Source organism: Eleginops maclovinus, chromosome 5 (genome assembly GCF_036324505.1).
Source record: "Eleginops maclovinus isolate JMC-PN-2008 ecotype Puerto Natales chromosome 5, JC_Emac_rtc_rv5, whole genome shotgun sequence".
Lineage (NCBI taxonomy): Eukaryota > Metazoa > Chordata > Actinopteri > Perciformes > Eleginopidae > Eleginops > Eleginops maclovinus.
Genome location: NC_086353.1, coordinates 13,657,448 through 13,685,424, shown reverse-complemented (window position 1 = coordinate 13,685,424; position 27,977 = coordinate 13,657,448). Strand labels below are relative to the sequence as shown.

The following is a 27,977-nucleotide window of genomic DNA, read 5'->3' as shown; positions in this document are numbered from 1 at the left end:
ACATTTCTTATTCTTCAAATCCTGAAAGGTACAAACTATGGGAAAGACCTCAAGAACCTGGCCTCATTAATGTGAAATTCCCCAATAAAATCAATGAATTGCCAGTCTGCTAAAGAGTCTTGTTTTTGTTTACATTGTATCCTATGTTATAATACTGCACATTTGCTCCAAGCGTTATAACATTTCCTTCAGAACCTTAATGTTCACTGGTCTTTTTAAAAACCGATTTTTTTTCTTTTTCATTATTACAAAATACGCATTTGTTATCGAAAACCACGTTTTTTAGAAGATTAACCCTCTCTAAGTGACGCACATGACGCATAGCAACAGACTCCCGGTTGTGCGTCATCTCCGGGCGACATAATCCAGCTTCGCGCCAATCAGTTGTAGGTTTTCATTACTTTTCTGGACCTAAACTGTAAAGAAAGCCTGTCAATAATGGTACGTGACACATTTAAAGCTATTTATTTGCACTTGTCGGCACGCTGTCTACGTTAACAGAGTGGTTGCATAACGCGTAAAGTAATCCTGTTTTGTTGCTGCTGAACCTGAAGTCAAGTGTGCAATGTTAGCTGCTGCTAAAGAGGAGACATAAGCAGTCATTAATTGAAGTTAGCGAGCAAAAAAAAAGAAGCGTTGAACACACTCATAATTTGCTATGATGTGATACATCAGCTGACATGTGCATGCTGTTTGTTATCGCATTTCAGATGATGCTTATTTTCTTTTAAAAAATCAACGTCACAAAGTGAATAGGCTACTAACTGCGCCAAAGCATCAATTTGCATCCAGGAAAGTTATTTATAGTCCGAGCAAAAAATAGGGTTGCAACTTAACGTTCAGATTCATTCTTAATTACCCTGCATATTATATAGTAAAATATAAAATAGTGAAAATTGTCCATCCCTTTTTTCAGAGTCCATGATGATGTCTTCAAGTGTATTGTTCTGTCAATCCAAAGATATTCATCAAAGAAGCATGACATCTTAAAATCATAGGCATTACTTTCTGCCATTTTTACTTGGAACATAAACTAAAAATAGTTAATGGAAAGGACTTGACTTGTGTTTTTGCAAACAGGACATCAGGAGGTTCTTTGCACCGACTGCAGCAAAGCCTGCGGTGCAGAAACCAGCTTCAAATGGAAACATCAAAACAGAGGAGCAGAAGAAAAAGAAAAAGAAGAATCCTCTCTCTTCAGACGAGGAAGTGAAAAAGAAAGAGACCCCCAAGGCAAAGAAATTATTTTATTAGCCTGCCTCCTTCCTGTAGTGGATCATCTGCTTCTTCATCTTATTGATCAAGTTTTATTTTGGTTTATATGCTTTAGGTGAAAAACTCCAAGACAGAGGAGAAACTCAAGGATAGTGACAAAAAACGGAAGAAGCAAGCAGTCATAGTGTCTGGTATGTGTAATGGTTTTTTTGCTACTCATGATTCCCATGATGCTGTTGGTGCCTCTTTTATGGCATCATTAAATGTCAGGCACAAAGCATAGCATCTGTTTTTCAGGGGAAATGTGATTTATTTGTCTTCTTTTTTGTGAGGCACAAATCAGGGACTTTTTAATAAGCTGTGATGGACAGCTAAACACATTGCTGCGTATTCATGTTTCTCTGTCTGCCCAGACTCCGAGGACGAGGAGCCAGTGAGAAAGTCAAAGAAATCCCCCAAAGAGAAAGAGAAGAAGAACAAAACAGAGACACCTCCCAAAAAGGATCCTGTGCAGTATGTCTCTGAGACAGGTAATGGGACACATACGCTTGGGCCATGTGACATGACCTGATATCCATTTAATGATTTATTGCCTCATCTGTCTTGATGGCGATGGAGGACAAATATAATTTTAAATGATTATAGGATTTGCCAGTATTTAATACGACTTTTTGGTTTTTGGTTTTAGACTCAGACAGCGACTCATTTCAGACCCTGAAGAAGGTCTCCAAAACTAAACCCAAGCAGAATGGCACGGCCAAACAGACAAAGTCAGATGCTCGTCCCGGAGCCAAAGAGGGACTGAAGTCTCCTGTCACTCCCTCCTCCACAAAGGGGAAAACTGCGGTGAAGTCTCCTCCTACCCCAGTCACCCCTAAGTCAGCCCCGCCTCCTGCCCCCAAACACACCCCCACCTCAGTATTAAACTACTTCGGCAGTGCAGCCGTTCAACGTTCAGATAAGAAGCTCGTAGCCAGCACCAAACGAAAGGCGGTGAGTATTGATAAATGACTTCCTGTCTTCACACCTCATGTACTGCTTTTTCAGCCAAACTGTCTGAATCAGAATCAGAATACCTTTAATTATCCCACAGAGCGGAAATTTGCATTGTTACAGCAGTAAGAGCCAAAGACAGCTTAATATTACACCAAGATACTAAAAAAATATATATATATTATATCTCATATATTCTATATTTGGTTCAGTTTTTTGAAAAAGTTTAAAATATGACATAGGCCATTAGTTTAAGAAGGTGACGATATACAAGAATCACACAATTGCAAAACCCCTGAACTCTATTACTAACTGTTGTTTTCAGCTTCTCAATAAAGTATCAAACAAGGATCCTTTCACAACAAACTGACTTTGTAAATGTGTCTTCTCCTCAGCCAACTCAGGACACAGATGATCTGAGTGATGAGCAAATCGCCAAGCAGCTGCAGATGGACGAGGACATAGAGGTAAACTGATCGCCATACAGCTGCTCGTTTATTGCACTTGGAATTACAGAGTAAACACATTGATTACTAAGTTAGTCAATTGACAAAAAATAAGTCCTTATTTTGAATGTCAATCTTTTGAAATCACTTTTGAAAGTTAAAAGTCAACATAAATCTTTTGCTGCCCTGACTGATGTTGTTCAAAAGTAAACTTATTGTTTATTATTCATTTTTTTCTAACTCAGCTGGAGAAGCAGGTCCATGAGGATGAAGAGTTTGCCAGAACTCTGGCCATGCTGGATGAGGAGCCTCAAGCGAAGAAGGTAATTTAAAAACAACAACAAAAAGGCATATCCACCGTAGATTTTTAAGTGGTCATTACATTTAATTCAATGTGTCCTCATCCAGGCTCGTAAAGGCTCTGAAGATAAACCATCCCCTACAAAATTACCCAGAAAGAGCAGTCCAGATTCCGCTGCCGGCAGCATGAGCAGTCCGTCAAAGATCAGCCGGAAAGGCAGCGTGTCGGAGGATGCGATCAGTCCGACCCCTAAGAAGAACCCCGCCTCCGTCAGAGCCAGCTCCAAACTGGCCACGATGAAGAAAGAGGAAGAACAGAGAAATGTATCGTCAAAGAGCAAAACACTTATTTCGCCCTTCAAAATAAAAATTTCCCCCAAGAAGGAGCCCGTCGCTTCTCCGAGCAAAGAGAAGAAATTCACTCCCAAATCAGGAACCACGGTTAAAACATCTCCCAAGAAACCAGAGATGAGCAAGGTACATGTTCACCTGTCAGCTAAGCTTCCATCATGTCATTGGGAGACATTATTTTCAATCTGTTTATTTATTTCTTCATTCACGATAAAACACAATTCACATTAACACAAATGTAGGTAAATATTTGTGGAATGATTGATGTATTAGTGTTAAAAGTATTTACGTTTCATATAATTCAGCTGACACTTTTGTCCAAAGTACATTACGTCCTTTCAAATGCTACATGCATTAATGACACATTTGTTTTATTATTTTTTCGTTTTATTGCCCGAGCTGCAGTCGAGACCGATGAGTGTTCCCTCTGCAACAGAAGCTGTGATGACTTCCTGCTGTCCTGAGGTTTGTTTTTGTTTTGTTTGTTTAAAATAAATGAATGCCCTCTTTGTTTCTCAATCTGATCAGAGCACGAGTACGAGTACGAGTCCTGACGACGCAGAGAAGAAGAGGAACACTGCAGCTTTCAGGAACTTCCTCAACAGGGACGGACCACGAGCTCTGGGCTCAAAGGAAATCCCTCAGGTAACACTCATCGGCCTTCACACTGTCCACCACCTTTCCTCTAACTGCCTGGGTCTTGTGCCTAATCACAGACTGCTTGTTGTGTGTGTGTGTGTGTGTATATTTCCCAGGGTGCAGAGAACTGTTTGGAGGGCTGTGTGTTTGTGCTGACGGGGGTCATGGAGTCCATGGAGAGGGATGATGCTAAATCCCTGATCGAGCGCTACGGAGGCAAGGTGACAGGCAACATCAGCAAGAAGACCACCTTCATGGTGCAAGGCAGAGACAGCGGAGTCTCCAAACTTGAGAAGGTGACCCCCCTGATCCAGAATAGCCGGAACTTTTCCTGAAGAAACATGTTTGATTGATTTAACTTGAACAGTTTCCTAAGTTCTATACACTAACTGAAAGGAGCTTAACAATACTTGTTTTGGCTTTAATACATTTTGTCATATTATTTATCATTTCCCTACATTTGTTTTTTCCCTTCATTCCATCCTTTGACTAATTCCTTATCTGGCTTTGTGCTCAGGCAGAGAGTTTTGGAACCAAGATCCTGGATGAAGATGGTCTGTTGGAGCTGATCAGAACCAAACCTGGAAAGAAGTCCAAGTACGAGATCGCTGCAGAAGCTGAGGTACGCTCTCATATTTTTTCCTAAAACATTCTGGTTACAAAGTAATTTTTTTAGCGGTGGAATAGTTTGAAACCTATAAGATGTAAGAATATGAAACCTCTCCTCTTCAGATTCACAGTCATTTTTGTAATAAATAACAACTGTTTTGGGCGATGCATCAAATGCTCATTTAGATGATTGATGTTTTCTGGCGCTGCTCGCCTGGCAGCCTGTCACAGCAGTTCCTACCCAACACCGAGTAGTCTCTCTTTCTTTCATTTATTATTGTTGTCTTAATGAATATGTTGTACTTTTTGGCTCTTTGCTTTTGTTGTAACAATGTAAATGTCCCCCCTTTGGGACGGTTAAAGGATTTTGGTTCTGATACAGAGCATATCTGTTTGTTATGGCAGGAGAAACATGCTTTTTATTTTCCGTTGATCTTGACTTGACTTTTAGAACAAGGCTTCCAAGACCAGGACTACCCCCGGCAAGACATCCAAGAGCACCCCAAAATCTCAGAAGATCTCTCCCTCTAAGGGTAACTCCCGGTCCCCTCACACCCCAAGCCCGTCAAAGACCGGCCTGGCTAGTGGCCACGGCACCAGGACCAGAGAGAGCGGCACTCCGCCTGGGAGGGGCTCTGCTCACACAGCCCGGAGGGAGCTGGGCCTCTCCTCCTCCTCAGCATCCTCCCCATCAGCGAAAGGGGAGGACGCCAGCCTGCTGTGGGTGGACAAGTACCGCCCGCTCTCTCTGAAGGCTGTGATTGGCCAGCAGGGAGATCAGAGCTGTGCCAATAAGCTGGTCCGCTGGCTGCAGAACTGGCACCGACACCACGGCAGCGGCACCTCCAAACCACCAGGTAGCAGCGGTTTGTCTTGTTGTGTTTTTAGGTGTGTGAAAAGAATTCAGGGTCATGACAAAAAGTAGATGTAAAAGCAGATTTTATTTTGGAAGCTGTTATAGATTAGGTCCTAGTCCTACTCTTAGCTATATCTTTAGTTGATGAAAACTAAAATCATTTGAGTTAATTTAGTTAATTTGTCAAATGCCCCTTTTTTTTAGTTATCAGATCACAATTCACATCTGTGGTTAATCTTATTTCATATGAGATTTTATCATATTATTTCCTGATATAAAAAATGTTTTGAGGAACAGGAATGCAACTTTGCTCCTCTGACTGTTTGGGGGGGGGATAAGTCATAGTCAATCATAGTTTACTTATTAAAATGTTGTTGTTGCTCTGCAGCAGCTCGGTTCGGAAAGTTTGGAGGCAAAGATGACGGATCAGGATTCAAAGCTGCTCTGCTCTCTGGACCTCCGGGCGTGGGGAAGACCACCACAGCGGCCCTGGTCTGTGAGGTCGGTATGGAAACACACAGACTTAGTGTCTTTAGGTGCTTTCTGTCCAGTCAGTGTAATATTGTGTGATTATTATTTGCATCTGTGATTTCCAGTGTTGACAAATGATGCCTTAAACTATAACATTTAGCTTTGGTCTCTGTTTGACTAGCCCTCTCCCCCTTCTGTGTGTGTGTGGTCCTGCAGGAGTTGGGCTTCAGCTTTGTGGAGATGAACGCCAGCTGCACTCGCAGCAAAAACAGTTTGAAGGAAGTCGTGTCAGAGTCCCTCAACAACACAAGCATCGAGGGCTTCTACAAAGGTGATCTCTCTTTACTGTTGTTTCAGTCTGCGACACACCCGAACCAACATCAGCGTTTATTGATGTGCGATAAAAGGTTTTTTATTATTCATTTGGTTGCATGACAGCATTGCAAAGAACAAAGCTGTTAGCATTATGCTAAAATAACAAGTCTGTTAAGGTGCTCAAAAACACATGTACAGCCTTAGAATTAGATCCCCATGCTTTAGAAGTGTGTTATCACAGTGCAGATTATATTACAGAATATTTCTGAAAGGAAAGCTTGTTGCAAGAATCGTTCAAAAGCTGTGATTTCTGCAGAAAGAGGTTTCATTCACTGTAGCCGCTAACTCAAGTATAGTTATGGCGATATTTGGCATTTTCAAGTTTAATTTTTTCCTAGAAGTAAAATAATTTTCTCTTGGAGATTCGACACAGCATACATTTATCGAGAATCAAATGTAATACCATGTGGTGTGTGTGTGTTTTGTAGGCACGTCTCAGAAAGTGACCAGTAAGCACGTCCTGATCATGGATGAGGTCGATGGCATGGCTGGCAACGAGGACCGCGGAGGAATCCAGGTAAACATGAACTTTGCCAGATACTCACACTGTGCAGAGATTAGAGGGATGGTTGATCAAATCAATCAAATTTAAAATAGTAATCAGGATGTTCAGAGGTTCACACCTCTGATTGTGAGGAGACGAGTTCTTCTATTTCGGTTAAAGTTAATGTTTCTTGTGTCATGTTTCTTGTTGCTGAACTCTGACCTTTGGCGTCCTGCAGGAGATGATCGGCCTGATCAAAACGTCAAAGATTCCCATCATCTTCATGTGCAACGATCGCAACCATATGAAGATCAGGTCGCTGGCCAACTACTGCTTCGATCTGCGCTTCCAGAGGCCACGAGTGGAACAGATCAAGGTACACACACACATCTGTAAACAATAGGTGCTGAAAACAACCTAATTATAAAAATCATAAAGTTAATTCCTGTCATGAATCGATACAATGACACTATGATAAATGCAAATAATTACACACAGCAGAAATAAACAGAACGTGCTGACTATCTGTAACCTACTTTTAAATTAAATTGGTAAAGTGAGCACTTGGTATAAATCTTTTTCTTTTCCTTCTCCTAAACTTGCTTTTCAGGGAGCCATGATGTCTCTTGCTTTCAAGGAGGGAATCAAGATCCCCCCTCCAGCTCTTAATGAGATAATCCTGGCCTCCAATCAGGATATCCGACAGGTAAAGAACACAAAGCATCATGAATGATCTCTGAGGTTATCTCTAAACCCGCCTCCTCTCTCACCATGCCGGCTGTTTTTGTTTCCCCAGGTGATTCACAACCTCAGCATGTGGTCGGCCAAAGACAAGGTGATGACGTACGATCGGTGCAAGTCGGATGCAGCCAACGCCCGCAAGGACATGAAGATGGGGCCGTTTGACGTCTGTAGGAAGGTGTTTGCCTTCGGGGATGAGACCGCCCACATGAGCTTCATCGACAAATCTGACCTCTTCTTCCACGACTACTCGCTAGCGCCGCTCTTTGTCCAGGAGAACTACCTGCATGTTCGGCCAAAGGCTGCCGGGTGAGAGAGACTCTCTGTGTCCAGGCTAAGCTAAGCTAATTGAATCCTGGCTATATTAATGCTTAAACCATAAGAAAGACCAGTAAAAAACTAATATTTCCAACGATGTCAAACTATTCCTTTAACATTTCTGTATTTGGGTGTCTCTTCTCACAGTGGGGACCTGAAGGCCCACCTGATGCTGCTCAGCAAGACGGCAGACTCCATATCTGACGGAGACCTGGTGGACCGACGGATCCGCTCGGGGCAGAACTGGTCACTGCTGCCCACCCAGGTACACACACTCACAAGAAGTGAAGATAGAATCACCTTTGTAAAGTGTACTTTTGCTATTCCCGTAACTGATATATCAGGTTTTCTGTGCGATCTTAAAAAGTTGATCCATCAATTTATCATGTATATTATGCTAGCTTTTGCACAAGTTGAATCACTTTGTAGTCCTTTGTGGGACTCTGTAGTGTGTTTATTGAAACTTTTCTTGGACTATACTGTGACTTTTGAGCTTTTTATGACATGTTATGGAGTTTTTTATTTCTCCTTTTATTTATTATCACTAAGACATTTTGATAGAATACTTTACCCTGATTTTTCTTTAGCTTTTTGGTGTGTGTGTGTGTGTGTGTTTGCTCGCAGGCTGTCTATGCCAGTGTGTTACCCGGCGAGCTGATGAGAGGCTACATGAGTCAGTTCCCCACCTTCCCCAGCTGGCTCGGCAAGCACTCCTCCACCAGCAAACACTCGCGCATCGTGCAGGAGCTTTCCTCACACATGGGTTTAAAGTGAGCCGGCCTTCATCACTGTCTCATGAATATTTACACATTGTAAAACACAGTATCTGAATGTTATATCTGTGTGGCTCCTGCAGGACGATGAGCAGCAGACAGGCGGTGAACCTGGACTACCTGTTCTACCTGCGGCAGGCGCTGCTGAGCCCGCTGCAGAGGCACGGAGCGGAGGGCGCCGCCGAGGCTGTGAAGCTGCTGGACGACTACCAGCTGATCAGGGAGGACGTGGATAGCATCATGGAGATCAGCCTGTGGGGCGGGCAGCCAGACCCCTACTGTAAACTAGAGTCTAAGGTTAGCCGGAGTCAAAATAGTGGAGATTTTGAAGATTGGATTGGAAACTAATCATTGTTAAAAACAAATGTTATATAACAAATTATATAACAAGTGTCAATCTGCTTTATCCCTTTATAACTTCCTCCTTCTGTAACTGTTACGCCATATTTTAAATATACTTCTTAACTTGTATTAATTGTTCCATACAGGGCAGAAATCAAATTGTATGCTTTGAAAAAATGTGTGAGCAGCAGATAAACAAGCTTTTAATGAAATTGTCACAAGTGGGAACATGTTCCTAAACTTTGCTTATTTATACATGCTGTTTTGGGCTGAGCAAGTGAACACATTACATGCTTAACTACATTACAAGTCATTGGAGCAATTCATAATTAAAAGTAATTGGTATAGCAGCTTTTATTAACTCTTAACTCTAAGAGTTAATAACTGACCCCTCCGCTGTCTCCTCGCAGGTGAAAGCAGCGTTCACACGGGCATACAACAAAGAGGCTCACCTGACGCCGTACTCTCTGCAAGTAGTGAAGAAGGGCCGCCGCGGTGGAGCGGGGGAGGCAGAGTTGGGAGGAGAGGAGGTGGACAATGAAGCGCAGGAGTCTGAGGACGAGGGCGTTAAAGTGGACGCCATGATCAAAGTAAGAGCATTAACAATCCAACAAACACTCTGTGCAAAGCGCTGTCTTCTTATCTTCTTACGTCTGTGGTGTTCCTCCCTGCAGCAGAAGAAGGCCAAACCCACCAAGGAGACGAAGAAGAAGAAGGAGGATTCTGGGAAGGGGAAGAAGGAGGATTCTGGGAAGGGGAAAGGCAAAGGAAAGGCCAAGAAATAACCGCTGACCGGAGGAGGATCGTGGTCCTGCTCCCCCCCCCCCCCCCCACAGACTGTAATACTCTCTCGGCACTTAGAGACCCTTCACTGAGCGTCAGTGTGTAGTGAGTCTGCTCTTAACCTCTGCTGGGAACTCACCCGTCCCTCAACAGTTGACTCGGTGGCTCAGAAATGCTTTTTTACTTCCTGTCGTGTTTCCCTCAGTGTCTCCATAATGACCACATGTATAATATCTGCTTGTATCATGTTACCACGCTGTAATGACGTGAGTCTCTTCAGGAGGTTAGTGCATTTCCCCCGCCATCCGTTTGTGATCCAGGAGAGAAGACTGTAAATAATGTGACTCGGTGTACGGGACTGTTGGACCTTGTATTACAACTTTAATACAGAAACACTTTAGCTCTACTGTTAGCACTGATGTTCCTGTCAATTGCAATTCTTTGTAAAAACAATTTGTGAGGATTAATAGAGAAATATGTTGCTCATGTTTGTCTGTGATGGAGTTCTTTATCAGGCCCTTTTTAGAAAATGTTTTTTGGCTGGTATTTTTGTTTGACTTAAAACTCATAAAGATTACAGTTATAAAGGTTACAGTTATACAGAGATCATATTCATTTAAAGAAAAACTCAGCCGCTCAGAGGACAATTTACACAATGGATTTGAAATTGTGTTCAGCTCTCACTTTGCAAAGCAACAGGAAAAAGTGTTTAACTACACAGCTTTATAAACATTTGAAAACTCTTCCAGTAATCCAGAGCAACAACACTTGTTTGAATCATCTTCAGCCACTCCAGGAAAAAAATACGTATTGATAACATTTAATGTAAATAAACATAGCTTTCTTTATTTGCTTTAGTGTTTTTCAGTTGTCAGCATATTGAGCATCTTTAAAAACATGTAATCCCTCCTATGATTTTCACATACAAAAACTAAAAGCTGCATCCAAAATATATATATATATATCTGACATATTTAAAAAACAGAAAATGAAATTTATATACATGGGGTGAGTTGTCATGTGTCACTGATCGAAGTCCTCAGCCTGCAGGTATTTGGAACAATCAGTAATCTTCTTCACCTGTTTGACACTCAGAGCCTCGGAGCACATGGGACAGGTTGTCTCCGTTTCCAGCAACCTGGACACAAAGACAGGTTCAGTGTTGATTGTGATGAGAAAAAACTAAAACATTTGTGGGAGAACGATACCACTCATTTCCAAAGTTAAATATGAAGTAACAGCAAGGAGGTGTTTAGCAAAAAGACTGGGAATACACTTTTAGCCTGGCTCTGTCAAAAGGGAACAAAATCTGCCTGCCAGCTCATCTCATAAACACAAATTACCCTGTCAGTTCAAACTCTACAAAGACACGTGCATAAAGAAACCAGCGGGTGAAGTGCTGTCCTATCTCTTACTGTAACCGGGAGCAGTGACATCCTGGTATCAGGCAGGAAAGCCAATAAGCGTATTTTCAAAAAACTGAAACTTATTATAAAAAGGTGCCAGTGGTGCTCTAAATTAGCAAACTGCTACTGTCTCAGTGGACTTAAAAGTCAGAACGCCAGTGTTTAAACCAGCTGAAACCGTTGGAAGATAAAAATGTCTCATGGTGAGGCAAAGAAGGGCTTAAACTGTCCCTGTGTCTGTATGTGGGTAGTTGGAAAACACTACAACAAATGAATGCATGACTTACAGAGTGAACTGAGAGTAGAGCGAGGGAAATTCACAATGAGGACAGAGAGCCCAGTCTTCTTTCAGCATGTGACGACCCTGAGAAAATGGTAGGGTGAAGATATCAGGAGATGAAAAATACAAGTAAAGGGAAACCTATTGGGTTCAGTAGGAATGAGTGATGCTGGTACCGTGGCGATGCAGTAGGGCAGGTTGTTCTTGCAGGAGATGCACAGCAGTTCGTTCTGCGGCAGCTGAGCGCCACAGAAGGGACAGGGGGTCGTTTCTTCCTCCAGCTCCGAAGTGTCGGGACGTCTGTGGTGTGGCCAGATGTGCAGGGAGAGGAAATGTGTAGGGAAGGGAGGGAGGTCAGTACAGAGCAGGAGAGGGAGTTTGACAGAAAACAGGTGTGAACATTCTCGCCGCTCACCGAACCATGGCCTCGATCTTCTTCCTGTACTTGGAGTCGATCTCGTTCCTGTACTCTGGTCTCATCAGCATGGCGGCAAAGCTGAAGGCTGAGTTCTTCAGTCCGGCACGGTGACACTCGATGACCGCTGACGTCAGAATGGGAACAACATCTACACACAAACACTGATTAGACCTCTGCGGGAAAGCTTTATTTTAGGGACATTAAAGCTTCCTTTAGTTCTCTGGGCGGACTCACGTGCGGGAAATTTGCTGATGTTGTTGCTGACCCGGATGAGCATGCGAGCGCCTTTAAGGTGGTCCCCCCTCTTTACATGGATCTGCATAATCCCAAAATGTACAGTCAGGAACACAGGCTTACATTACAGTACGACTGAAAACTTTATAATAACAATATAATAATAACGTTGTTTTGGACATCCTATACTATGACTATTAACTTGACAGTTTTTATGAGATAATATACTACTTCTAGAATACTCTATTACATACTAGACTATTATAAATTACATGAAAAACTTATATTCATTAATTTGACTTATTTACACGTACTACACTGACTTCTGTTTGAAATACTAAATAAATACTTTTAAAAAACAAGTTTTTATGACATACTATATGATTAAATTATTTATTTATATATCTTTTATCCTGAACAGTCTATGTACAAGACTAGACACCATGACGACAGTAATGACGACAGGAGTTCTGACCTTGACCAGAAGGTAGGAGTGGAGTATCATCAGATTTGTGGCCATCTCCGCAGGGATTTTAATCTTCTGGGCCTGCAGCTCCGTGTACATGCTGAACAGCACGTCATGGGCATTACGGTAATTCCCTGTAGCAGTGACATAAAAAAAGAATAAGAAATCTTAAAGAATGTTAATGACATGATAGAAGCTGGAAACAGCACAGATTGTGTGTGTGTGAAAGCGTACCCGCACACTGCTCTTCTCTGGCGATGATGATGGCGGTGCGAGCGGCCTCCCTGTACAGCTGCAGCGCCATGTAAAGGCGGAACAGATACTTGGCATCCTGGGAAGAGGAGAGAAAGAGCATTTAACCATCACCAGTTCAGTAAACGGTGTCACTCAGGCACGGATTAGCAATGAATAAATGAAGAAAAACATTTTTAGAACAATAATGCAGGATGTATCCCACCCAAAGGAATGACACGCATGCAATGGAGAAGCTCAGTGTTGGTTACCTTGGGCATACCGTCACTCTCTCCCATCAGGTAATCAATCAGCTGATTGGTCAGAGAACTGTCCCTGGCGTGACCCACCTGAAACACACAAACAAAAACAATGAACAGACTGTTGATATTATTTTGTACATGCACTGGGACAAACGCTGCCCTCACCGTCTCTATCGCCATCTCCACAGCCAGGTTGTCATCAGTGTTGGGACACTTCAGGAAGTGCTTCAGGGCCTGAGACGCAGACAAAGAAGAGACCTTTTATGTCAAAAACTGTTACATATACTATAGTATAAAACTAAGCAGTAGTTTTCATTAGTTATTCTTTGTAATATTTTCCCTTTGTAAAATTATATTACATTTTGAATCCAGGCATTGTAGCTATAGTGAAATCTGAATAATTCCTCCACCACTGATAAAGAAATAGAAAATATGAGGATTCTTACTCTGCTGTACTGGCCACACTTCTGAAAGAACTTTCCGGCCTGCAGGTGTTTCTTCTCTCCCTCAAAGTAGAGAGCGATGCTCTGGTAATCCTCCTGCGTCGCCTCAGGACCTGATGACACACCGCAGCAGTCAAGCATTAAGATTCAACTTACAGGCTGTTTTACTGGACTGAGTGGTAGAGCATTATTAGCAAACACTGCAACAGGAAGTAATGTCAGATCCATTTAAACTCAACTATAGAGTAGTCTATATGTTTCACACATTACAGAGTGACTGACCAATGATGTCGGCGTAGACCTCCATTTGCCCGTGCTGCTGTGCCAGTTGGAAAGCTTCGTCGTTGCACTGAGACAGAACCAAGAAGTGAATGGCTGAGCCGTAATCGTTCAACCCCAGAAAGAACCTGAAGCACACACAAACATATGTTCAAAGTTTAGTAAGTAGGAAAAAAATGAAGCAAAGGGAAAGGATTCAGAGATGAAACAAAAGGTTAACAAATCGCACCACAGAAATCTGGTTAGCAACGACACTGATCTCCTAATCTCATATTGTAAATTAAATATGTAAAGGTTGATGGGTCTTGGACTTTTAGTGGGATAAAAGAACTACCAGGGTGGTTGTTTGTATACACCCCAGCTCTTGTTTGTCCTACCTGGCCACCATCTTTGCTCCATCGATGCTCTGCGTCTCCCTGACGATACGAACAGCCTCCTCGGGGTTGTTCAGGTGGTCCAGCAGCACGCGGATCACATTGTCCCAGTCCTTCGCGCTCTCATAGGCCCGTGCTGCGTCTTTATACCTGGAGCACAGAGGACACGTCACCTCTGCTTCTCCTTTAAGGATATCATTTTCTCCATAGTGACACACATTCCCACTAAGAACCTACTTGCCGTCCGCTTCCTTGGCCTTGGCGTACTGCAGGTGGATCTTAGGAGAGGAGACATGTTGGAGCAGCTCGCCCACCTTCGCCCTGAGTGGGAAAAAAGAATAAAGTGAACTTGTACAAAGAAGGATAAAAGCTGCAGGAGGATGTTGTTGTTTGTCTCACCAGTTCTTGCATCGAATGTAGACTGAGGCAGCCTTGTCGTAATATTGTCCTTTTTCATAGAGCTGAGCAGCTTCAGAGAATTGCTGTTAAAGAGAGAGAGACTGTAGTTTACACTGACCTATGATATAAACATACAGTTATAAAGAGGAAAGGCTGCCTCTCTACCTTCATGCTCTCCAGTATGGCTCCACATTCCTTCTTCAGGACTCTGCTCGGATGCTGAATGGCCTGAGCGGCTCCTCTCCGGATGTCACCCATCCTGATGGACATCCTGGCTACACCGGCTTTACACGCCTCGTCATGCTCCTGGAACTGCACCGCCACAGAGCGATGAAGGAAGGTGAGTGGAGAGGAGTTAACTCAGAGAAAGTTCTAATAAAATCATTACATATGATTACTCAGACTGGAACCATAAATGTATCATCAGTCATGCTTTGAAGCCTGACAAAGTAAATGTACCTATCTGTTTACTAAGTGTTCTTTGGAAATACACTCTATACTCTGTGTTATTTTTAACTAGGAAGCGTCAGACAATAAACAAGGATTTCCCATGTCATTGAATGATCAGTAAGTCCCTTTGTATCCCTGTAGATGCCGGCATGACACCTTTTGTTGTGGCATGCGCTGTAAGTACACAGTTGGACAGCTAGTGAGGGCACATGTGGTATGTAAAGGAAAACACTCTAATGTCAACAGGAAAAAAGCGAAAGGTTAAAAACATGTGATGCTGTTATCACTGCAGGAGGATGAGATGAAATATATTGCACTTACTTTATTATTCTGGATCATGCCTTTTTCATAGTGTGCTAGAGCGTTCACATAGTCACCACTACAAAGAGAGGAAGAGAGCGGTTAATACAGTATAGATAGATCAGGTGCACTGAACGGGTCGTGTGTGTGTGTGTTTGTGTGTGTATGTGTGTACTTACATGAACTCCAGATGGACAGCATATTCTTTGGAAATAAAGGGAATTTGGGCTTCTGCTAACCTCTTGGCTAACATAAGAGCGCTGTCCCAATGCAGCAGGTCTCTCCTCATCTGAAACACACACATCAACATATTCAATCAATTACATTTTCTGTCTTCTTGCAATAAATCTATGTTTGCACGCATGCACACATAAATACTGTGCACGATTTTACCTCCAGGGCAACGATTGGGCAGCCTGAGGACAGATACAGATCTTGGGCCAGGTTGTAGTCACCTAGAAACATGGCCAAATGTCCCGCCCGCAAATTCATGTCCTCTATGCCCTGGACAGAGAGGGGGGGAGGGTTATCAGATTTGTCTGCCTGAAACAGTGTGTCGTTTAGAGGGTGCATCATCTAACCCTGGGGTTGTGTGTGTGTGTGTGTGTGTGTGTGTGTGTGTGTGTGTGTGTGTGTGTGTGTGTGTGTGTGTGTGTGTGTGTGTGTGTGTGTGTGTGTTACCTGGATGCCCTGCAGTGACAGCACCATGCCCACATTGCCACTCATGCGGTACACCTTGATGGCCAGCTCGACCTCCATGTGGACCAGACAGGCTTTGCCCACCTCGGCCCAGTCTGTGCTGCTGCCTGTGGACTGACACAGACCCCAGGCTTCATGGAACCTGGACAGGAATACACACATACATATTTTTACCTCTTGAAATATATATATATATATATATATATATATATATACAGTATTTATAGTGTCTTAAGATGTAAAAACATATCTTTCTATTCTATGTTAGAACAAAGTTGTGTATTTAATGTACCCATGTGTTCAAGAAAAAACTTTTAACAGATTGGACTGAAAACCTAATATACTTCCACTGACGACTATATAAAATACAACACATTAAACATCTCAGCGAACATGTTTGGTATCTCCAACATGGCCCACCTCTTGAGCATCAGCGCCTGGGCGACTTGCTTGCTGAGCTCTGGTAGTGAATCCGTTGCGGTGCCGGTAGATTTCTTGAGGAAGGAGTGTGTGCTCAGAGTGACTTCACTGGTCTTGCCGCTCGCCGTCTGACATGTCAGCTCCCCGTTGTGCAAGAGCAAAGGCTTCTGGGAAAAGAGGAGAACGGTGCTTCCCACCAACACCACCCGGGGGCCTGGGCAGACGTGAGGGGGAAGTTGTTATTCATTATGTACTGATACATATTAGTACTGTGTTGATTTACATATTGAAAGATATGCTGTTGTTTCGGTTCTTTTTCAAAATTCGGAATTTCAAAGAACACTAATAAACTGTTTCGGAGGGGTTGGTTCAAATGATTAAGTCTCAGTAACTGAGAATAATATTACACTTATTTTTACGGCACTTTTTTGGCTCAGACATTAACAATAATGACATCAGAGTGTGTGATGGTGGTGACCCTACCATATATGGTGGTCTTGTGCAGGGCGTAAGTGTAGACCTTGTCATCATCATAAGCCACAAACACTCCTCTGTCAGAGTGCCAGTTGTCCCACAGCACTCCGGTGATGGTGGGGGAGAAGTTGGGGAGCTCAAAGCAGGAGTCAGTGGCCTGGATTGGACACATACAAAGACATGTCATATTAATAAATGTGGTCTTACCATGACATTTAATCACTGGATATTTAAGTACCTGGTTTTACAAGCAGCCCAAGACTCTCAGAGTACACTGTACTGTATGTATAGCTGTATGCATGCATGGATGTAAGGAACCATGTTTACTAACATTTGAAGGAGAGAGCAGGAAGCCACCGTTCTTGTCATCAATGAAAACCAGCCGAGAGCCGTTTAGGTCAGGGAACACTTTTCTCACACCAACCGAGTGGGTGTAGCTGCTCACGGTCTCCCAATCTTCCAACAGGACACATACCACATTACCTGACTAACAAACAGATATCACCCGTTAGGATAGAAGAGGCAGGGATTGGGGGGGGGGCAGGGGGGTAACAACAGGAAAAGTGTAAAGTCAGACTTCAATATTTGCTGAGCAACCGAATTGCATTGTGGCTTTAAGAGACATCTGCTGCTAACATTGACAAGTCTGAGGAAAAGTCTCAAGGAAAAATGGAACTTTAACAAAATAGTGTTTCTGCTAGAATAAAGTTTAGTGGGCAGACTGAGGGGGGGGGGTAAGCTGGGCCTTACATCAGTGCCGTAGTAGAGGAAGTCAGCGGTGAGAGCGTGGCAAAGGATCCGCCCTTTTCTGTCATCATCTGGGAACAACTTCATCTGTTTCTTCTCCTCTTGATCTTTCCCTTCAATCTAAACATATACACACAGACCTTTAGTATTTTCAAACTAAAGTACAGTAAACTGGAAAGCCTGCTCAATGAACATTGGTGATAAGCAGAGAAACAAAGCGCTGACTCACCATGTGCAGTTGCACTTTACCCTCAAACAGCGCTGCGGCGTAGTACGAGTTAAGGCACATGCTTGCTATCGTCCCCAAATACTCAATGTCCTTCAACTTTTTAAAACCTGAGTGAGACACAAATCTGTCAAGCCATACCTATTCATACATTGAGATACAGTATATTTATACAAATAAACATTTGTTAATGAAGTAACATGGTTTTCTTGGTGAACACACACCAGGCTTGTGGTCTATCAAGTCATAGAACCAGGCTCTGTTGTTCATCCCCACAGCCACATGGTAAGGTCCCAGCGCAATAAAGGTAGGCTCTACTTCCACCTCTATAGTCACAGGACTCTCCTGAAACACAAAAGGCGTCAAAGAGGGATTGAAGGTGGTTTGTAATTGAGTGCAGCGAGGGATACATTTGTCTCTCTAAACCCAACCTGAGAAAATAACTTAGTGTGAGCAGAGGTTTAAAAATGAATACTGTTTCTCACCCCCTCCACCTGGTTGGACACAGTGACCTCCAGCAGGGAGGTGAGGTACGCCAGCCGGGTCCCAAAGCTGCTACCCAGGATCGGCAGCTTGGTCAGGAAGACATGCAGCGTGCCTTTCTGTGTGGAGATGGCCAACAGCTGCCCGTCATCTGTCCAGTTCAGCTGGTCCAGACCTGGAGGAGGAGAGGGGCGCATGTGTGTGCTGGTGCCTTCTAGACTGCCCTCTGACAGTGTGGCAGGAAAACAAGATTGTCTCACCTTTAGTCTCATCATCCAGCTGCACCACATTGCTGATATCCTTGAAATCAGACAAGTCGTGGATCTTAATGCTGCGAAAAAAAAGCAAAGGGCTTCAATTTTTGAACTTTACAAGCACAGTTATGGGGTTTATCTTGAAGGTCAGAAGTGTACCTGTTGTCCCCGCAGGAGGCAGCCTTGTTTAACGCTGTCGAGATGGCCACACTATTGAGACTTTCTTTATGGTTGTGAGCCTGACAGAGCTCATGCCCAATCTCCCTGATGTGCGTTGAAATAACCACAAAGTACCCGTGGGAGAAGCCTATCAGTATATACCCATCACCATACCTAGCAGGGAACAAAGGAAGAGAACTGACTTTAGTACACATGTCTCACTGATTCAGCACCAGTGTTTTGTTAGTGTGTGTTAACGTGCAGTACCATCGGTAGGACACAATGTTTCCATAGTGACGCTGGAAGGTCAAGTCTATCCGGTTGTCAGGGTCGTGGATGTTGAAGAGCATCAGTATTTTCTTGTCCACAGACAAACTCACCTGAAAGGTCAAGCAAGGTAAAAAACATGCCATAAAGTAAGGTTCAAACAATGACATTATATATATATACACATATATTGCGATATTGTGTACATTTTGGACAGCTTTAATAGGTTTTCACACATGTGGATATCATTACCAAAGCAAGTGATTCTTCAACTCAAGACACTAATATGAGAACATGTTTTATAAATAAAATGATACAGTAAAATGTGGATACATTAAAGGTAGTGAAAAGAAAAAAACAAAGCTTACGGTGTTCTCTCCTTGACCGGATCTTTCATCTGTCTTCATCACTGAAAAGGTCATCTCAGCAGGCTCACCATGCAGTGATGCCTGAAAAAAATAACATAACATTTTTTGATAACAAGGGGGATGGCATCCTGACCTGACCTCACTGAAATTGCTGAGTGATGATACTAAATGTAAAAACACATAGTTTCATGGGCTGAGCGAAGCTAACATATCTGTATCGCCTGTGGTTTCACGGCTACCTGTCTGATGGTGTCCCCCTCAGGATTGCTGATGCTCAGAGTGTTGTCCTCACTTCCCAGAGCCAGGAGATTCTGACTGTTCCAGCACCCACAAGTGATTTTCTTTGTGTGTTTACCTGCCATTTGTGGTAGGAAAGGGAGAGACAATTGATATTATAGAATTGACTGAAAACTAACAAAAATATAAAGAAGAATCTGTGTGTGCTTTTGTGTTGTATTGTTAAGTTGTGTATTACCGAGCACAGGGATCTTGCGCGAGGTCTGATGATTGTAAATCAAAAGATTTCCTTTCACTGTCCCAACTGCTAACAGTGGGCCAGTCTTTGACCACAAAATAAAGGACATCTGATCTCTGTTGAAAGCAAAAAAAACAGGAATCATACCCAGGGTTTAAGAAGTGAATAAAAAAGATTTCACAGCCACTTTCATCTAAGAAGAATCATGCCTCTTTTGAGCGAAAAGAGCTGGAATGATTAATGCTAATTTCTCTCTCTGGAGAAAGGCCATACCTCATTCCACTGTCTATATGGGAGGTTTTATTGACGCTGGCATCCCAGAAGTAGATGGAGCTGGATTTTGCAGCGATTACTGCCAAAATGTCCCCATCTTTATCCCAGTCCATTCCCACACACCGCCTTAGGGAGTGGGAGAAAGGGTAAAATGTTGAAAGGGACTTACTGTTAAACCTTTTAGAACAGCGAGGAATAAGGATCTGAACCAAAAGTAATGTTCTCACACGTACCCTGGTATGTTGAGTTCTGTCCACTGGTGTCCATGTCGATCAAATATTTTCACTGAATTGTCCTGTCTGTATGATAAGAAATACCATGCACAGTTTAGGTACTGTGCAATCATTACTTAAATCAAGAAAAGTACATCATCACACACTTTTGTTTATTACTCACCCTGCAACAGCAATATAATTCCCAAGGCTTCTCTGCCACTTATACAGAAGGTTAGAACCCGCCCAGGCTTTATCAGCGAGGATGAAAACGCTCTGTCACACAAAGATGAGTTAGTTTGATTTGGAAACAGGCAAACAAATACCTGCAATTAAATTAGCATATGCAGTGTTCTACCTAAACGTTTGAAAAAGTTTCAAACTCAGGAAGAGTTTACAAGATAATTGAATGTGCGCTATGATGGTACACTGGGCCCAGAAGCACTGAAATATAAAAAGGATTGAATCAAACTTCATATCACCCAGTAACAATATTTGTGTACATTAACTGTCAAACAAAGTTAGATATACAGATTTGGGGTTAGTGTTCTTTTAGATGTTTGCATACATCCAAAAGATCTAAAAGAACACATCTAAATCACCAAATGAACTTTCTGTGTTTTTATGGGTCACTCCACATATTGTACAGGATAAAAGTAATCTTAGTTTGGGATCACAGACAGCAAGTTCTGACAGCCTCTGTTCTTACAAGACTTCATAAAAGTGAAAAAGCTGAAGTAACACTACAAACAGTTGGTGTGGCAAAGCTTTGCATCCGTTTTATATATCTAGTCTCTGTGCTAATAAAAATAGTTTTAAAAAAAGTATTTGGTTAAAAGCATAACCATAGAACTGTTAAACAGTTAAGTGTTTGTATGTCACATATGCTGACAGACATATCAGCACCCCTTACAAAGCTATGTGTTATCTGCAACAGGTGACTATTAAAATGTATATAGATCTAGACGAATTTCAATGTAATAAACATATGCATATTGATTTTATGTATTTTAAATGTTTGCTTTATTACAATAATGTTATGGTCATTAATGAAGTGGTCAAAAAACCTATAATATAAGCTGGGCAAGAGAGAAAAAAAGACAGTGGGGAGCCAGCTAAAATGAACTTAGTTATGTAAATATTATAAGACACCACTTAGAGACTCTGGGTTTATTATTATTATTAGTAGTATTATGTTCATTATGACTAACCTAACACCATGCTTAAGTTGTTATCTTGATGTAATACATGGTCTTAGTGAATATATTAATTGTACCCTGACATATGGTATTCAGTGTCCTATAATAAGTTAGTTGCACCCAGAAACGCAATAAGTTGGTTGACTTTTATAAAGCTATCGGTCAAAAAATATCTGGTTTCAGCTAACGAGCTAACTTTATCCAATGTAAACCGACCACACAACAGTAACGTAGCTGCCTAATTAACGCTAACGTTAGCATGTAGCTCTGTAGCTAGTCATCTTAAGCAGTTCATGTGATCAAACTCAAGACTGAAATCCTAAAAACCAATGTAATGCTAGTATTTCAGATGACTTGACTGGTACCCACCTTCATCTTGACTGCGTTCAATCAGTTAAACTTTGAATCGATGATTTCTGTAAAAAAATAACATCTTCGACACTGTTGTATGTATCCCACAATGCTTCACTCTAAAGCGTCTGCAGAAGCTACGGCGATGTCATAGCAACAACCTTTAGCCAATAGGGGGCCTCCAAAGCAGAGCTGACTGAACATAATGGGTGTCCTGCTTTTTGTTTAAGAGATTTATATAGCCTAATATCAGTTCTTTGTAAGATAATATATGGGCTGTAATATTGAACTAACTTTACATTTTGTTCTTGTACAGTATTTAATTTTACATTCTGTTTTAGCTCATCCTGTTTTACTTTAACGCATTACCCTTCACATTGGTCACATCTTTGAATTTTCGATTCAGTTTTAATCAGTGGTGGAATGTTTCCAAATATATCAATGAAGCTCTTTCTACTAGCTCCACTACATTCATCAGACAGCCTTTATAATGAGTTTAAAAGGCTAGCCGATTTAATAGTTGATTACTAAGTATCAGTCAGAATCTTTACCCTAATAAAGTCTTATTGTGTTGTTTTTAAAGTCAGTTATTGGTTATTGTTTTACCTGTATTCTGTCCTTATTTATTTTATTCATTTATCATGAGACATTTTTATGATTTCATGATAGAATCCATCAAATGTAATGTTTTTTTGTTTTTTTTTAAACGGCCATTGTGCCTCATTACCTTATGCCTAAATACTTGTACTTTAAGGATATTTTAATGCATATGACTTTGTACTTCAGTAAGTTCTGTGCTTACACCTCATATCCAGTAGACGGCAAACTCGCACAACTGTTTAGGACCTTATCATCCCACTGTCACATTGTCTCTGACATCTGCACTGTCCAAACTAATGTTTTGATAGAAGGCTATAAGCAGTCAATATACACCATACTCTGTATTTCCATCTCTTTACTGCGAGGGCTCACTGTACTTTCCTTCTATTCATCTGAAATACATCATTCTGCTTCTTCTTAGTTATTTCATTATTGATGAAAAGCACAGAAAACACTCTGGTGATACAGCACCCTATTTACTTTCCCATGTATTAATGGAAGGGCGAGAGCCTTGTTTAGCTGTATTAATGTGGGAGCTGAAATGAAATGCCAGCGGTGGGACACAAATAGTCGTCTCTGTTCTACAGCGTGCTGATGCAGAAAGCACCATGCTGACTGAGATCTCATTAAGATGCACATAAGGGAGCAGATTTATGATTTCGAGGCAAAATGGGGAAATAAGAGCAGAGAGAAGATAAAAAAGAAACTGATTTTATACATTTGACAGTGAGTAAGAGTGACTCAGAAAATCCAATAATGAAAGATAAATTGAATCAATGCAATATAATAAATCCTGCAATGAGTCATGACAAAGTATGTGCAAATTCACTGTTAAGGTCAAACAGCTGCAGAGGAAATTAGCTTCTGATTGATTGCAGTTAATTAATCTCCTCCTTAATCCTTACAAAGAAGCCCACAAGAATAGGTTTATGATTCAGTTTTGAAGTCGCAAAAGGAATTATAAAGACATTGAGAAAGCATTACACATTTTTCACTGTCATGCAGGACTTGTTCTGTAGATTTGGGCAGTCCTGCAAGCCTAACAACTCCTTTAAGGTTCCGATTTAGGCTGCTTGATTCCCAGTGGCTTTCCTTGCAGGATAATCTAACCTTTAAGAATACATAGGAACAGTAGAATCTATACTTTCATGCTTGACTTTAAAACAAGAAGTCAATGTGCCACATAATGTACTTTGTTGACATTTAAGGTTAACAAAGGTTCTCCGAATATGTTTCTATATCCCTGATAAGATTATTATATTTTATAATACTTAAAATAACTGACATTGCAAAACATCTACACAAAGTGATGACAATGTTGGTAAATGATGAGTAGTTGGAGAGGCGTGTAAACTAAATACACCTTCTTATACACTGTCTGACAGCATTAGTATTTTTACTCAGTATGATATTTTCTGGCTGCTTGATGAGGCTTTTGCACTTTCTTCTGAATGACTTAAAACCCAAGGCTGTCTTATGGCTGCAGCGATTAATAAAATGGTTTGGTTGCACAGCATACTGTACGTTTGCAATGGTTCACTGTGGGAACAGTAGGGTAACTAAGCTGATAGATGCAGAGGTGTGCACATGTGTGCAGCGCTAACAAATAGGCAGCTGCATGTCTGACTTGTTATCACTGTACCTCAACACTTGTATGACAAACACGTGGAATCAGACAGTCGGCACTTTCTGTCTCCTCCATAATGGACTAAGGTGACAAGCCAAGGTCACTGGATTCATTTCTCAGCGCCATCGAGGGCCATTTGTCAGAGCTGGTTATGATTAAGAGCTTCTCCTGCAATAAATAACGTAGTGAATCAGTTGGCTACTGGCTGTTGTCCTGGGGTTAAAGTATCTGTAAATTGTGAGCATTCCTCTTTCTTACAGGCTTGAGTTGTTTCAAACATTTCAATAGGCTGCTATGTCTCTGGCTGTAGCTTGTAAGTTAAAGATTCAACATTGAAGAGAAGGAGGACTCGTAATAAACACAGAGGCCAAGAAAACTAATTCAGAGCATAAAAACCTGCATAAAACCACAGAAAATATAACTGAAAAGGCCTGCTCTGATGGGGATGCTGTTAATAGATAAGAGCCATACATAAAGATACATTTACACCATGATGTCATTTATAGTGCATCTGTGAAGGATAAAAACTGCAACAATCTGTAACATTAACATGATTTAGATGTTATTGTAAGGTTTTGTATATTACTATCTTACACAGGAAAAAGCAGGAACAAATCACATCCTGACTTTGATGCTATAAAAGATTGATAACAGTAGGTTACATAAGCATATATTGTGCATACATAATTTAAATGGAGAATAAAAGGTGTAATATTCTGGAAAAAAAGAGGAGATGAGCAACTGTACCATTTCTCAGTGTCATTTTATTACACCCCGGCTTCCTCTCAATTCATAATACAAAACAGAAACGCACAATAACACATGATAGATTTATTTGGCGCTGTATAATATACAGCATAATGTAATTAGACTACATACAGATTTTATATTTAATATGTACAGAATATACACAGAGTAAATAACATGATTTGGAATGTCTGTTTTTATTTTTAACCTCTGACCGAGATAAAACTCTCTGACTACCTCTACACAGTGGAGGTGACACACTTCTTCTGCTCTGATCTAAAGAGAATTACTCTCTAAATACGCAGCTGTATGAAGGGGAAGAAAATGGAATAATGCAGTGGTGCATTAGGCTTGAATAAACATCGGCTCAGCTGTGGGGAATCGTTATCCTGCAGTCTCTGCTTTTAAGATGTCATGCCTGCAAATCTGGAAGGCGTTTCAATCTTCACTGGCTCCTGGGGCACTTGGCTTTCAGCTGTGTGGTTAAGTGTGTATTTGTATGTGTGTGTGTGTGTGTGTGTGTGTGTGTGATATGCCCGTGTGTTTGTGAAGTGCATCCTGGGGGCTACATTAGCTCTAGATATGTCAGTTCAGACGGGAAGGCTGCTTTGCCGTAAAGTACACACACAAACCAGAGAAGCAGGTTGAGCCTAATAGAGAAAATACAAAATTAAGTATACAGCACAAAATGCTGGTGGCATTGAACCTGCAAGTTCACAAAAACATGCCCACAAATATGAACATATGAGGTTGTTTCACAGTATTCACATTGCCTATTTTACACTTTGTCCGCAGCAGAATCAGATCTAATAATAACAGCTTTGAACTCAACATCAAACAACACATTGGCACCAGCTGGATCAAGGTTTCATTATATGATGTGGTGTTCATTTCGTCTGGGTATCCAATTCTGCAATAAAATGTAGTGGTGTGAGTGTGTGCATGTGTGTGTGTGTGTGGTGACGAAATGGGAAAATGGGAATGAAGAGAAAACAGCAGGGAATTGAGGATGTGGAGAGGGGAGGGGGGAAGATAAAAATATACTTCTTGCAATCTCTGAAAAAACACATGTACACACACACACACACACACACACACACACACACACACACACACACACACACACACACACACACACACACACACACACACACACACACACACACACACACACACACACACACACACACACACACACACACACACACACACACACACACACACACACACACACACACACACACACACACACACACACACACACAAAGCTTATACTGACCCTGTATAAAACCATGTTTGTAGATAGTTGACCCTGTGGGAAGTTGGATCAACAAATGGCCCCAGTTACTTGCATTATTACTTCTCTGGTTAGAAACTGCATAGCAGTGCTAAATTGAACTCAATAATGAGAACAATGGTAAAAAAAAGTAGGATATTATATCATTGTAGCTTGTAAGAAAAGCTACAATAAAAATAGTTGTCATAGTATACTGTATGCTCCAGATGTGAGCTGATGGAAGACATAAACTAAAATATTTGAAAAAAAGCATTATGATATGTTTTTGACTGAAAAGAAACAAGAGTGTCACAGTTTCATACAGTAGGGCTGTTCATAAGCTTGTGCTGATTATGTCAAAAGTCTTTCTTTCATCTGTCAGCAGGCGGGAATGAAAGAGGAGGAGAGCAACTCGCAGACTGCAGCATAAAATAATAGGGACTATATTAAAATAGCATCAATGCACAGCATCAGATACTGTTAGGAGAAACGAGAGCGTAAAATGATGAGGCCCCTCGAACAGCCTCTTGACAACCTCTCTCTGTCTCTCTCACCTTTCTGTCAGCAGAAACACAAGCTGAGAGCAACCATGTAGGTTTTGTGCATGTGTGTCCCGCCTTGTCTGCAGGAACAAAATAATAGGCAAGAAAATAAGCTGCGAGACGACAGGTGTTCCTTCATGCTCAGATAAACACTATATTCCTCTTCATCATGGATGTCGATGGCGGTTCACTTCTGCGGCAGATGTTATCAGGATGTTCAAATCAAAAATGTTTCCAGAAACCTGACACGTGATTTATCGCTTACCTACAGGCAGTCGTTAAAGAGAGCTAAATCTGACTCTGCCGAAGTGTGTTGACTTATCAGTCTCCTACTTCGCAGTGATGGTCACATGATGGCAGGCAGATGGTTTCTTGGTCTGACCTCAGAGTCGCATCATGCACAGTCTAACATAGGGTGTTGATGTTTGAGTTTTCAGAGTCTGACAGCCACCACACATGCTCCTGCCCTTCCCAGACACAGAGGTGCTACCTGGTAAGGATGAAAAGTAAAACAAGAATCAGAGGTACTGCTTGATAAAAAAAAAATGCAGAAATGTTCCTATAAATCATGTAGGTCTGAATTTGTTGGTTGTTGGTTTTTTTTAAACACAACCAACAAATCGACAAGCTTCCTTGATCTTTAGAAAAAAGCCATAAAACCCACTGTACTGCTGATAAAAATTATGTGATTTGATTTGAAACTCCAGTACAACTTCTAAATGAGAGCTAAATTGAGATTGCCTTGCCAACTATTGTTTTCAAGGTCAACACTTGATCTTAAACTGAGTTAGTCAACAGAAGGAAATGGATTGTCATACAGATGGGAATCTGACCTAATCTCATCGCTCTCTGCAAAGGTGACACAGTTGAGCACGGCATGGTGCAGGAAGTGATGGTTATTCTTCGGCATCTAGGAGCTTTTTGATTTTGATTGTCATTTAGTCCTGTTAGATTTTTTACACTGAATTTACCACCCACGTTATCTAACTGAAATAAAAACATTGACCGTTTGTGTTCAAGCAAGCAGGATAAGTGGTGCTACAAGAATACGACAGACAACCCATCCACTGGTTTGTTTGTCTCAGTTTCTGACAGTAAACAGAGGACACATTTAACAGCCTCTACATGTCGTCTCATATCTCAGTTTGTCTTCATCTCAATGTGTCAGTTTTCTGTATCCACCCATCTCTACACCCCTCTTGTTCTCAGCGTGGTGCTTGTCTCCAAAATAGCAGACTCTTACTGTCTTAGAGGGAAAATCCTCCGGGGCTATGCAGGAGATGAGGTATAAACTGTAGTGTGATCAGAAATATGCTGATGCTGAAATAGGATATCATTC

The 27,977-nt window shown here is 41.6% G+C and overlaps 3 protein-coding genes across 7 annotated transcripts in view; 1 reads left to right on the top strand and 2 right to left on the bottom strand.

The window, feature by feature from the left end:
* The first annotated feature begins 331 nt into the window (after window positions 1-331).
* Window positions 332-10,184, top strand: rfc1 (replication factor C (activator 1) 1). Of its 2 annotated transcripts, none has more exons than XM_063883932.1 (23): window positions 332-441; window positions 1,081-1,233; window positions 1,331-1,406; window positions 1,629-1,745; window positions 1,904-2,208; window positions 2,604-2,675; window positions 2,900-2,977; window positions 3,063-3,431; window positions 3,834-3,950; window positions 4,061-4,240; window positions 4,462-4,566; window positions 5,005-5,410; window positions 5,801-5,910; window positions 6,097-6,211; window positions 6,684-6,772; window positions 6,978-7,115; window positions 7,350-7,445; window positions 7,536-7,789; window positions 7,946-8,063; window positions 8,423-8,568; window positions 8,655-8,868; window positions 9,324-9,503; window positions 9,588-10,184. In XM_063883932.1, exons 1-23 carry the CDS (start codon window positions 439-441, stop codon window positions 9,696-9,698), a joined length of 3,552 nt encoding a protein of 1,183 aa, XP_063740002.1. In that variant the 5' UTR covers window positions 332-438; the 3' UTR covers window positions 9,699-10,184. The 2 variants fall into 2 exon arrangements, with proteins under 2 accessions (XP_063740002.1, XP_063740001.1); XM_063883931.1 differs by having other exon boundaries at window positions 5,798-5,910.
* A 331-nt stretch (window positions 10,185-10,515) lies between these two features.
* wdr19 (WD repeat domain 19) lies at window positions 10,516-21,965 on the bottom strand. 2 transcript variants are annotated; one of them, XM_063883929.1, is made up of 37 exons: window positions 21,865-21,956; window positions 20,655-20,740; window positions 20,481-20,572; window positions 20,318-20,383; window positions 20,085-20,210; window positions 19,812-19,927; window positions 19,576-19,691; window positions 19,337-19,417; window positions 18,969-19,081; window positions 18,702-18,875; window positions 18,549-18,619; window positions 18,291-18,463; window positions 18,030-18,150; window positions 17,809-17,915; window positions 17,583-17,699; window positions 17,164-17,319; window positions 16,842-16,989; window positions 16,359-16,572; window positions 15,921-16,080; window positions 15,633-15,743; window positions 15,419-15,528; window positions 15,261-15,318; window positions 14,655-14,801; window positions 14,490-14,572; window positions 14,328-14,411; window positions 14,094-14,240; window positions 13,720-13,844; window positions 13,441-13,550; window positions 13,160-13,228; window positions 13,004-13,081; window positions 12,735-12,831; window positions 12,510-12,634; window positions 12,035-12,116; window positions 11,798-11,948; window positions 11,559-11,682; window positions 11,390-11,466; window positions 10,516-10,834 (listed from the first exon to the last, which is right to left on the bottom strand). In XM_063883929.1, the coding sequence occupies exons 5-37, from the start codon at window positions 20,195-20,197 to the stop codon at window positions 10,720-10,722; spliced, it is 3,873 nt and encodes a 1,290-aa protein (XP_063739999.1). In that variant the 5' UTR covers window positions 20,198-20,210; window positions 20,318-20,383; window positions 20,481-20,572; window positions 20,655-20,740; window positions 21,865-21,956; the 3' UTR covers window positions 10,516-10,719. The 2 variants fall into 2 exon arrangements, with proteins under 2 accessions (XP_063739999.1, XP_063739998.1); XM_063883928.1 differs by lacking the exon at window positions 20,655-20,740 and having other exon boundaries at window positions 21,865-21,965.
* A 2,854-nt stretch (window positions 21,966-24,819) lies between these two features.
* The window catches only part of klhl5 (kelch-like family member 5), a 54,904-nt gene continuing 51,746 nt past the window's right edge, over window positions 24,820-27,977 (bottom strand). For all 3 annotated transcript variants that reach the window (XM_063883353.1, XM_063883352.1, XM_063883351.1), the window contains exon 13: window positions 24,820-27,128. In XM_063883353.1, coding sequence (XP_063739423.1) covers window positions 27,072-27,128 — 57 coding nt within the window. In that variant the 3' untranslated portion in view covers window positions 24,820-27,071. The remainder of the gene's footprint in view (window positions 27,129-27,977) is intronic.

Excerpts from the sequence above, each read along its gene's own strand:
- rfc1 (XM_063883931.1), top strand. Across the intron at positions 7,446-7,535 it reads CCAATCAGGATATCCGACAG|GTGATTCACAACCTCAGCAT; the intron begins GTAAAGAACACA and ends TTGTTTCCCCAG. Across the intron at positions 9,504-9,587 it reads AAGTGGACGCCATGATCAAA|CAGAAGAAGGCCAAACCCAC; the intron begins GTAAGAGCATTA and ends TCCTCCCTGCAG.
- wdr19 (XM_063883928.1), bottom strand. Across the intron at positions 18,151-18,290 it reads TGTCCAACCAGGTGGAGGGG|GAGAGTCCTGTGACTATAGA; the intron begins GTGAGAAACAGT and ends TTTGTGTTTCAG. Across the intron at positions 17,320-17,582 it reads TCCTCTACTACGGCACTGAT|TCAGGTAATGTGGTATGTGT; the intron begins GTAAGGCCCAGC and ends TCTGTTTGTTAG.